Source organism: Nesoenas mayeri (assembly GCF_963082525.1).
Source record: "Nesoenas mayeri genome assembly, chromosome: Z".
In the NCBI taxonomy this organism is placed as follows: Eukaryota; Metazoa; Chordata; class Aves; order Columbiformes; family Columbidae; genus Nesoenas; species Nesoenas mayeri.
Genome location: NC_137542.1, coordinates 35993759 through 36006130, shown reverse-complemented (window position 1 = coordinate 36006130; position 12372 = coordinate 35993759). Strand labels below are relative to the sequence as shown.

Here is a 12372-nt window from a genome sequence, read left to right as displayed (position 1 = left end):
ACTAAAATATTTTAAGAAATACTTACAGCAACATAAATTTTTTTTAGGAGCTGCTATAGTTGATAGAAACAATCAAGGTATTTATTTCCATTGTCACTGCATTTGAAGGGCAAGTAGCAGTGATAAAGATACAGTATACTTCTGGGAAGTGAATGGTGAGTTCTAAGATGTGGAGAACTCAAGAGATTAGGAGAAAACAATGTATCATTCAAGCTTGTTGAAAAATACATCAAGAGGTTCTTAAGCTTGCTCTACTATCCTGACAAATAAGTAGACTACATGTATTAATTTCCTGTCTGTTTGACAACACTGGCATATTTTTAACTTTGCTTCTCTTCATCAATTTATGCAAAGCAATAAACAAAGCAAAAATCCTAACTACTAAAAAAAGACTAAAAAAAATGTAGTGCTTTCACCCAGCTACACATAAACAACACAGGACTTTATCCAGCCAGGCTCTGAAAACCTCCAAGCATGAATCACAGAACCATAGAATGGTTTGGGCTGGAAGGGACATCTGGAAATCATCTAGTCCAGCCCATCTGCTAAAGCAGGTTGCACAGGAATGTGTCCAGACAGGTCTTGAATGTCTCCAGAGGAGACTCCACAACCTCTCTAGGCAGCCTCTTCCAGTGCTCTGGCACCCTCAGAGTGAAGAAGTTTCTCCTCAGACGGAACCTCCTGTGCTTCAGTCTGTGCCCGTTGCCCTCATCCTATCATTGAGTACCACTGAAAAGAATCTGGTCCCATCATCTTGACATCCACCTTTCAGATATTTCTAAGCATTTATAAGATCCCCTCTCAGCCTTCTCTTCTCCAGACTGAGTAGACACAGCTCTCTCAGCCTTTCATCACAAGAAAGATGCTCCAGACACCTTATCATCCTTGTAGCCCACCACTGGACTCCCTCCCAGTAGTTCCTCGTCCTCCTTAAACTGTGGAGGCCAGAACTGGACACAATACTCCAGATGTGGCCTCACCAGGGCAGAGTAGAGGGGGAGAATAACCTCCCCCGACCTGCTGGTCATACTCTTCCTAATGCACTCCAGGATACCATTGGCCTTCCTGGCCACAAGGGCACATTCCTGACTCACGGTGAACCTGTTGTCAACCAGAATTCTCAAGTCCTTCTCTGCAGTGCTGCTTTCCAGCAGGTCAGCCCCTAAGCTGTTCTGGACCCTACACTTGCATTTGTTGAATTTCATCAGATTCTTCTCTGCCCAGTTCTCTGGCTTGTCCAGGTGCTGCTGAACGGCAGCACAGCCTTCTGGTGTGTCAGCCCTTCCTCCCAGTTTGGTACCATCAGCAAACATGCTGAGAGTCCACTCAGTCTCTTCATCCAGGTCATTGATGAACAGGTTGAACAGGACTGGACGTAACACTGGCCCCTGTGGAACCCCACTAACAACAGGCCTCCAACCAGACTCTGCACCATTGATCAGAACCCTCTGAGCTCTGCCATCCAGCCAGTTCATGATCCATCTCACTATGCACTCATCCAACCCATACTTTCTGAGCTTGCCTATGAGGATGTTGTGATAGATGGTATCAAAAGTCTTGCTGAAGTCAAGGTAGACAACATCCACTGCTCTCCCCTTGTCTACCCAAGCAATCATACCATCATAGATGGCTGTTAGTTTAGTCAAACATTATTTCTCCCTGGTGAATCTATGCTGACTACTCCCGATAACCTCCTTTTCCTCCACATACTTGGAAATATGTCCAGAATAAGTTGTTCCATCACCTTACCAGGGACACAGGTGAGGCTTTCTGGCCTGTAGTTTCCTGGGTCCTTCTTGCCCTTTTTCAAGACTGGAGTGACACTGGCTTTCTTCCAGTCCTCAGGCACCTCTCCTGTTCTCCAGGACCTTTCAAAGATGATGGAGAGTGGCTTGGCAATAACTTCTCTCAGCACTCATGGGTGCATCCCATGAAGACTGCATGATCTATGTGAGCAACCTTTTCCACTGCATACAATTCACAAAGATCTTGATAAAGGGCTGGAAAAACGAGTTAATGTGTAGTCTTCCCATGTAAGTTATAACTGTTTAATAAATTTGCCTTCTAGGTTCATATTGCCAGAGAGCAGCAAGGACCACCTGGTTCTACAAGGGAAAGTAAGGTGGGAAATATGGGGGAAAATAGGGCAGGTGAGAGCACTAAGTCAGGAGGACTGGGAATACTCAGTGGCATGTCCAGGTAAGTACAGGATCCAGAGACAGGGATCAGGGCCAGATGCACTCCAGGGATCACATAGCAAGTCTATAGTTACAAGTCAGGTCCAAAATTAGGTCAGGAAGCCCAACCACCAGGTCCAGATCAGGATCAAGAAGGTACAAGACCCACACAGATATACCTGCTTATACAGCTGTGACACAGCACAGTCAGTAAAGCATCAGATTAAAAGCATCTCCCGAAGGAAAGGAGGGCCAGGCCCTTCATTTTAGCTATCTCCCAAAGCTCCTCTCAGTTAAGAAGATGACCTTGTACTTTGCTAAACTAAACACCTAGACAGTAGATGTACTCAGGGCCCTGGTGTGGATGAAGTGTAGAATGCAAAACCTCCCCTCCTCCCCCCCATTCTACTTAAGATCAAAATATTAGTTTCCACACACAGGCATTTCATTTTTACCCCCAATTTTATACATTATGCCAGCTGATTAATAAAAGATAGTATCTGTTCCAATGGACCTTGCTTCCTCTATACACTTAGGATTTTCACAGCTATACTTCCACAAAGTCTTTAAGGACTCTACAATATTTTTTCAAAAGAACACTGTCTCATTCATTAAAAATGCTATCCTGAACAAGGCTATTTTTAGTCATGATCATATTCAAAAGGCCATCACTTACATTCCACACTTAGCAAGACAGAGTTACTGGTTTTGTCATTACATACCCTCCTCTCTACCATGATCTAATATAAGCTCAGCAGCCAGGGCAAGAAGTCTCATTCTCCTCATAATCACAACTGGACACGTGCAAAAAGTAGTTTGCTAAATCTCCCTCCTATTTCCAGATGGAAGGGTTTTCTATTTAACTTATATTCCTCTTCTTCTGCCCTATTTAGCTAGCATAGTTTAAATTTAGTATCCAATCTGGTGGGAATCAACAACAAATATCAGTGTTTTCCAATTTACGTATTTCAACCATAAACCTGCTATGATTTTTTTATGCCACATTAGCTCTTTATGCCTGTCTGGAATTAAAACCTAGCACTACTCTGAACCCAGCAAGTTGAATAGTGGTAGCTCTAGTAACCACAAAACTTGGGGAAATAAGTCAGGGAAGACATTAAACCTATGCCAGCTCTGCACATTATGTCTACTAATATAGTTGTGCTTCCTTCACATCTGTCCCCTAGCAGTCAAGTGTAGATATCATCTTGCTCTGGAAGCAGAAAATTAATTGCTAGCAGGCACCAAGACAGGCTGAACAGAGGTCAATACTGAAGCTGAGAACTTGGACTTCTCCAGCAGAAACAGCCTGGTTGTACTTCCTTACTGGTTATTCAGTATTTGAGAACAAATGATACATACTCTGTCTGAAATACAACCCTTTCTTAAAAAATTTAAGACCTCAATGTTGATGGTCATGGCCAAGACAGGTAGTTGCTAAATCTGGTACACCTGCAGCTTACTCAGTAAAAATGGTGTATCTTCACTAGGAGGCATAGAAGCAAGGAAGGAATTTGAAAGCTATCACCAAGTAAAGAGTTTCCTGTTTTTCCCCACAAGGTGAAGGGAAAAGATTAAATAGCTTATTAAAAAAAAGAAAAAAAGTTACTAAACCAGAAAGCCACATCGTTAAAAACATGAATACTTTCAGAGTTTCACATTCTATCACTAGAGTAAGTAAGAACTGGGAAGTGTACATAACCATGCAAAATCATCTATAGCTTCTCCTGAGGTCAGTTGTCTATGGTACTCTTGAGATATACATAAACACATAAAGCTCGAGTGCCTGCATCCATCACTAGAGTGTGTGTAAACAGGGGAACCTGCATTGCCATGAGAAGAGAGTGTTTGTAACAACCTGAAGGAAAGGTTCTCTCTATGGGTTTGTGAGAGAGAAGTCCTGGTGCATGGATGGGGACTACATCTTTTTCAAATCAGGTATGCAAAATTACATAGAAATTGGTGGATATTCACCTGTTGTATATCTGGTATGGATCCTGCATCCATTGTTCGGTGACCATCAGTTAACTAAGTGCCATTATTAATTATATAGGATGGCCAGTTAATTATGTGTCATTAATAAATCAATAAAACACTTCAATCCTGATTTTAAGCTACACAAACTGAGCAGTTTTTCCCTTGTAACAAGTCATTAATGCTCTAGGCTACGAACTCAAATGAAAGAGAAGGAGAAGCTTAAATATATCCAAGAAGAATGTTTAATGAAGGAAGTGGGTTTTGTAGGTTGTCAGACTTTTTATTTTCCCTTGGTAGCGCAGATCAGAATGCTATACACCAAGCAAACTTACATACAAAGAGCATGAAACTAAACATAATTTCTGGAAGAAGCTTCTTCCATCCTTGGATATACAGTCCCAGACAGGAAAACCTATTATCAGAATAAACTGGGAGAAATTTACCAACTCAAGAGAGAGCATTACTTAGATTTTGAGGGACCTTTCTAGCCTCTGTAATCTTATGAGATACCAGCTTGACCATTCTACTTTTCTACAGTAATATTTTGCACATCAGATAATTGAGTTCAAATTACGAAGGGCAAAAAACCCATCTCCGTGTTTGCCAAAGATACATGGGCTACACGTATCTAATGAAAGGAAGCTTTTAACACTGTTTCCTGTGACAACCTCCCAGGCAAACTGATGTAGTCCAGACTAGGAAAGTGGACAGTAAGGTCATCTGAAAACTGGCTCAGCTGCTGGGCTCACATAGTTGTGGATCAGCAGCACAAAGTTCACTTGAAGGTCAGTCACCTGCAATCAACTCCAGGACTTGACACTAGGGCAAATAATGTTTAACATCTTCATTAATGACCTGAACAACAGGCCAGAGTGCCCCTTCAGCAAGTCTGCACACAATACAGAACTAGGAGGAGTGGTTGATACAGCAGATGGGTGCGCTGCCATTCAGAGGCACCCTGGCAGGCTGGAGAAATGGACTGACAAGAAATTCATGAAGTTCAGCAAAGGAAAATGTCAAATCTGGCTCTTGGGGAAGAATAAAACCCGTGCACCAGGACAGGCTTGGGGATGACCATCTGGAAAACAGCTTGGCAGAAGGACATAGGTTGTTCCTGGTGGACAACAAGTTGGACATGAGCAAGCAATGTTCCCTTGAGCCAACCGAGAGCTGTAGTGGGAAAAGTAGAGCCAGCACATTGAGGAAGATAATCTTTCCTCTCTGCTCAGCTGTGGTGAGATCACATCTGGCGTTCTGGATCCAGTTCTGGGCTCCCCAGCACAAGACAGAAATGGGTGTAGTGGAGTAAGTCCACTGATATGTTACAAAGGTGGTGAAGGTACTGTAGTGTCTGACATAAAATGAGAGGATGAGAAAGTGCAAATTTTTTAGCCTTGAATAGAGAAAGCTCAGCAGGGATCTCACCAATGTTCATAAATATCTGACAGAATGAAGATATATCCACTCTTCTCAGTGGTGCCCAGTGAAAGGACGAAAAGCAATGAACACAAGCTGAAATACAATCAAGTCCCCTTGAATGTCACAAAACAACTGTTTTACTGCAAGGGTTGTCATACACTGGAACAGGTTGCCTAAGACGACCCCGGAGTGTCCATCCTTGGAGATACCAAAAAAAACCAACTAGCCATGGCCCTAAGGAACCTGCTCTGGTTGACTCTCCTTTGGACAAGAGGGATGGAGTCCAGACTCAAGTATTCTGTGATTTCATAGAGACAAAGTGCAGTGAGAAGGAAGGGTATGCATGTGTACTTGCCTGTAGGAAATGGTGCCCCAGTGGATCTCAGTTTCTACGAACTCCAGGAAGAAGCTCTTGGTAAGCAAACCCAACCAATACTGTTTAACATCTTCATTAATGACCTGGACAACAGGCCAGAGTGCCCCCTCAGCAAGTCTGCACACAATACAGAACTGGGAGGAGTGGTGACACAGAGGATGGGTGCGCTGCCATTCAGAGGCACCCTGGCAGGCTGAAGAATTGGACTGACAAGAAATTCATTATGTTCAGCAAAGGAAAATCTCAAGTCTGGCACTTGGAGAGGAATAAATCCATGCGCTGGGTCAGGCTAGGGTATAGCTCTCTGAAAAACAATTTGGCAGAGATGGACATAGTGTCTTGGTGGACACTGTGTTGTCTGTCAACCAGTCATTTGCCCTATGTGCAGACCAGGGACTGCATTAGGAACAGCATCACTTGCTGGTTGAGGCAGATGCTCCATTCCCTCTGCTGAGCTGTGGTGAGATCCCATCTGGGGTCCCCAGCACAAGAAAGACATGGCTGTACTGAATAAAGTGCACTGAAATGCCACAAAGATGATGATGAGAATGAAGCATCTGTCATATAAACTTCTGTCTGAAAGAGCTGGGCCTGTTTACTCTGAGGAGGAAAAAGCTCAGCAGGGATCATAACAATGTGTATAAATACCTCATGAGGGTGAGTAAAGAAGATGTAGCTAGATTCTGACCTTCTCAGCCACTTAGTAGTGACTAGCAAAAGAATGAAATGCAATGCACACAAACTGAAATACAAGAAGTTCTGTTCAAAGACCAGAAAAAGTTTACCACCACTGGCTAGGGTGGTAAAGTACAGGGACCAACTGTCCAGAGAGGCTGCAGTCTTCTTTCTTGCAGGTATTTAAAATCAGACTGGACACAGTTCAGACCAACCTGATCTGGCTTACCTGCCACTGCATAGAGGGAGGTTGGACTGAATGACTGCCAGAGGTGGCTTCCAGTTTCAACTCTTTTGTGATTTGTTGGTTCTGGGAAATTCTCAGCCAACTGTACCAAGAACTCGTCATCACTCAAAATAGGTGCTTTATGAAAACATTTCAACTATTCCTTACTATAGTCCCTTTTCCATAAATAATGGTAGGTAGGCTGGGAATAAAATCCTAAATTTCTGGCAGCTGTTCTTGCTTGGTACCTCAGTACTGAGAGGGTCCTGCCTTCAGCCTCACTGTGGGCTGCTCTCAGAAGTCTGTAATCAGAGCTGACTCCCTGAACAGTAACATCCAAAACCTTTAAAAGCCACTCAACTAAGAAATGTTACATCCTCTGAGCAGGAAAACTGGGTAGGAAGGGAAGAATTCTGATGATCTTATCCCCATCAACAATTCTCTATCCTGACACGTACTCTCAGAGCAAAGTCAAGCCAACAGTCAGTCAGTATTAAGCGGATCAGAAACAGAGTAGCAAGTACTCTAAGCTTGACCACAGTTTTAACATCCACTGCCAGGTCTCAAAACCAAAGCAAACAAGCTCTCTCCTTGAAATGTTGCAACAAATCAGAAAACATCTCTTCCTAAACTAGAAACAACCAGATGCCTAACCTAAAAAATGCCCTCTTCAGACTGCTACGCTAAGTATCCAACATTATTAGCAGTAGAAAAAACCTCTCCAGCTTTGATGCTAAGGAAAGTTTTTGAGGAATTGCAACCTTATTTACAATACAGAGAACTATGTTACTGAAATCAGTGAGGCTCCTCAGGAAAAAAGATACCATTTGATATAATAAGAATGGCAATTAGTTCTGATTCTCATAAGAGAAATACTTTGTCACAGAACTTCCCTTCAGTCTTAAACTGCATGTAGACCTATTGTGATACTATTAAAGGTTTTGTAGGCCTCAAGAAGCAGGGACAAAAAGCCGTCTGTCTTTTATCGGTATTCATCAACTCAGCTGAAATTTTTAAATGTATTATCACTAGAACAGTATTTAGGAGGTCCACTAACAGACCAAGATCACCCCTGGTATAGGTATCCTATATTTTTAACACTTTCAGATATCTATATTGGGGATAAGTTACCATGGTATGTATCTTTTCCCTGATTCTGGGGGAAAATAAACAACAAAACAACACCACACATTAATAACAGAGATAGAAATGAAACCTTTCTGAGAACTCAGTAAACTTTTCCATTCTAAAATTTAGTTGGTATTTTACTCACAGTGCACAATATTTCTTTTGAACCCCATTCCTGCTCCCACCCTTGTAGCAGGGAGAGTATTCAGCTTACCTGAAAATAAAAGAAAGCTTGGCCAAACCAGTAGTGCATGATAGTAATCTGTGTTGCATCACAATTCAAGGGTCTCCAGATATATTTTGTCATAATTGTCTGAATCAGCAGACAAAACACCAAGACTGGTAAGTTGTGAGGTCTAAATAGAAGGGCTGCTAGCAGAACCAGTCCACTATAAACTTCCCATAATCCTGTATTCTTCACACTGGAGTCTGCAGAAATAACCTGTGACTTTAGTATATCTTTAGTGCCAGTGAAGACTATGCCAAGAACAAAGACATAAACAAAACGAGCTTCAGTAATCCCCCTAAAGAAGAAATTAAAAAAAAAAAAAAAAGAGTAATAATAATTAATAAATAAACAACAGAAAGACAAGATACTTACTAATATCTATTTCACATATCAAAAAGTCTTTCAAGAGAAGTGCAAAACCAATGCAGTTCTGTCAAACAGGTTAAATTCTAAGGGTAGTACTGGCCAATTTAATGAGAGAGCCGTCTCAAATACAAAAACTCTAAAATTGGTTCATATTTAAATTATAACACCTCAAAACCAACTTTAGCAAAGAAAACAGCTTGTGCTAAAAACTAAACTAACCTAAAATACAAAAGTAAAGTTATATGCCAATTAATGTAACCAACATAATTTTTTAATTACTATTCAAGATCTAGATCCACAAATATATTCATGTAAATATGTCATTTTATATAGCACAATGAATTTCCCCAAAAATACTCCTTAAAGTGATATGGAAACTTTATTTCAGGAATTAAATTGATTTTAAAATGACTGTTCCATTTAAGCTGTTAGGTGATTTTTCACAACTCATTGATACATACATGTTTCTTTTTAGCCAATCAGAAAGACAGTGATAGTACCTGAAGATCCTTATTGTAGTCTGAAATTTCTGAACACTTAAGACATTTTCTCATCTTATACAGCTGCACAGATATACAGATATGTTGGATTATACCAGCACATTTTTCCTTGTAATTGCACACATTTTTCAAATTCCTGGGCAGTAACATTACAAAAAAATGTTTTAAGTAGTAAGTGTAATTAACATCTACTGCTGTGTTCATTGCACCTACAAATTCATCTCATCCAAAAAGCTGAAAAGGACAAGAGCCAGTAAGCTTAAAAACTGTGACTTGCTATTCTAGAAGTGCAAGGCCCTAGGGACAAAGAAAGTGAGAGCAGGTATCCACCAGAATGCACTGATACTCATGTTTACTGAAAAAAAGTGACAGAACACAGTGTGAGCTAAGCTATAACAATAATCCAATGAACTCACCAAATCAGGTTATTAAAATTTTTGTGGTTATAAATCTACTTGATCTTCCAAAAGATAAAAAAACCCCATTATCTACACACTTTATCCATAATTTAATATATCCGTTAGGGATTACCAGTCACTTTATACATTAGTGGTGAATTAACATGGTCTCCTATGAAGCTAATATAATTCACACAGAAGTGAGGACTGAGTCATCCAAGCTTAATAATACATGGAGTATTAGACCATGCCACTAAAAATAGTAAAAGCATAGTTACACTTGGTGTAACTAGTGTAGTTAGCTGACCACAGAAAACACCAATAGTCAAAATTTGTAAAAGCAAATTTATCCTTTTAACTTCAATTATTTTTTCGGTCTTCAGAAGGTCACCTTACTTCTCAAATAATTACTAATAAGTGATCTTGAATTCAGTCTTTTTTTTTCTACATACAGGAAAGAGAACCAAAAAGGAGAAATAATAAGGAATGGTGTTTACATGTTCAGGTGTTTTTTTGCACCCACAGAACCAAGAAAAAAGGCAAAACCACCACGTGATAGTGATGTGGCCTTCTTAAACCTTAACACAGTGCTCTGCTCTGTGGTTTACCTTTCAAAAGTTTAAACACATACTTAACGGTCTATGCAAAGGGGGGCTTTACTATTTTATTCCCTTAAATAGCAAGCCCTTATAAAGCTTTTTCCTTTAGGGGCAAAATTACAAAACAGTAAAGTTTTGAGAGTTTCTGTGTTTCTGGCTAATGCAGGAACTCAGTGCCTTTTTTTAGTATCTCTGGTAATTCTGATCTAATAATTACAAAAAATATATTCAAATATATTCATGCAACTTAGAAGTAAAACTTTAGAAAATAGCTTTGGGCATTTGCCACTATTAAATTAGTTATGTGAAAACTGAAACTAACCAGTTGATAGAAATTCAAACTAAAAAAACTCACAATTTCTCAGCAAATGCACTGCTATTATTTTGTTTGTGTCAGTATGGTATATACCCATCTTTTTCATTGCACAAACTACGATTTTTAAAAATAATTCCGGGGAAACAGAAGGCCAAATTACTTCCTTGTGTTTTTTACTTTAGAGGTTATCTTAGTGTAGGACAGGACAGACATCAGCTGCCTCTTCTCTCTCATCCAACTCCCAGAAGTTGCCACATGAAGAGAAAACACTTGTCTCCAGTAAAAAGTACAGAAAGGGAACGTTTCAGAGGAAAGATTCTCCATCTTACAGCAAAAAGCATTATGCATAAAAAACAAAGTGGCTGACTACAGCTTTTTCTCGTATTACACAAAACCACCTCCACCTTGAACCTGAATCAGGAGTATCATAAATACATTAAGGGTACCTCTAGACACATTTAAAAGAAAGTCCTGGTTTTGTTCCAGGTGGCATTTTAAATAGGTTTTTGCCATTTATCAGCCATATATCAGCAATCTAATAAAGATGAGCTAGGATCACTATGTCACCACATTAGCTAACACCGGAAATCTGCTAACATGTGTCTATCACTGGTTTTGACACACTGTATTGGGAGTCTTGCCAAAGATAATGTGTTTGAGGAGTTAATGATCTTGGGCAAAACATGTCTGCCCTATTAGGCCTTGTATAATACTTTAGAATGAGAAGCCCACGTGTTAGCATAAGTAGCTCCTGCAAGAGACCATCCTGAGCCCTGCACCACACTTCCTGCCCCAGGTACAGAACACATGCTGACACAAAGGTCAGAACCTATGTTTGCTAACATTACCAGCTTTCACCATACACAGAGGATCTAAAGGGCATAAAGCTTTGAAACACAACAGTTACCTTTAAACTAGTATATAATCAGGGATATATAAAGGTCTGACCTAATTTAAGCAAATCACCATATTGAATACTTATTTAAGGTGAAATAACACAAAAAGCCTGTATTTTTCTAGTTACAATTGCGATCAATATGCTGACTACAGAATGCACAAGTCCCCTGTAAATGCTTTTGTCTTCAGTATTTAAGTACTCCACTTATTTCTCTAATTGCATTTTATTTGTAGCTCAATTTCTGCATTTAACATTCTGTCCCACATTGCAATGTTTTTCTTCTTCTTGCAACAACAGTATTCTTCTCCAAGGATTTAACTCAAAAAAAGTAAAACCAGAGGTCACTCAGAAATCACACATATTTCAAACACAGGGCCAAATCCTGCAGACGAAGTAAAGATTACCATTACTTTTGCATTTGGCAGAACTAGTTCACAATGTTTACTTAGCGCTAGTATCCAACTAGAATTACCTTCAATATTTGGAGAGATGGAATGTAAGCAAATATATCTACATATACATACATTCAAATATTTTTTATAAAGCATGCCTTATTAGCAAATCTGATCTTCTGTATCACCTGATATCTTCTCCTACAGAGTTTTTTCCATCTCTGCACATCTTGTGAATTTCTGGCACCTGCTTAAGAAGGTCTAACAGAAACCATTTGTAGCCATAGCAAATTCAAAATGAGAGTGAATGTTTATTATATCCAGAAGGCAATTGTTTTACAACTTCTCTTCCATGATCCCTTCCTCCTCATTAAGTGTCCTAGCTGACTCTGGAAATATTCTGCAGCCCTCTGACATTTAGAAAAACTTGAGGCTGCAGAGCCAGGTACAAGCCAACAGTAAGTAGTATCTTCTGAAAACCAAAGCCACTTCACTGCATTCCGGAAGTAGCTATTGGTGAAAGAGCTACTAGCTTCCTTACAATTACAGACTAGTTCTGGAAGAAACATAACACAGAACCATAGAATGGTCTGGGTTGGAAGGGACCTTAAAGATAATCTAGTTCTAGCCCCACTGCCACAGGCAGGGATGCTTCCCACTAGGCCAGGTTGTTCAAAGTCCTATCTAACCTGGCCT

General features: G+C 40.1%; 1 protein-coding gene across 1 annotated transcript in view; it reads right to left on the bottom strand.

Moving 5' to 3' along the window:
* PIGG (phosphatidylinositol glycan anchor biosynthesis class G (EMM blood group)) overlaps positions 1–12372 on the bottom strand; it is a 94280-nt gene that overhangs the window by 30819 nt on the left and 51089 nt on the right. Inside the window, exon 12 of the mRNA XM_080362773.1 lies at positions 8193–8502. Coding sequence (XP_080218899.1) covers positions 8193–8502 — 310 coding nt within the window. The remainder of the gene's footprint in view (positions 1–8192; positions 8503–12372) is intronic.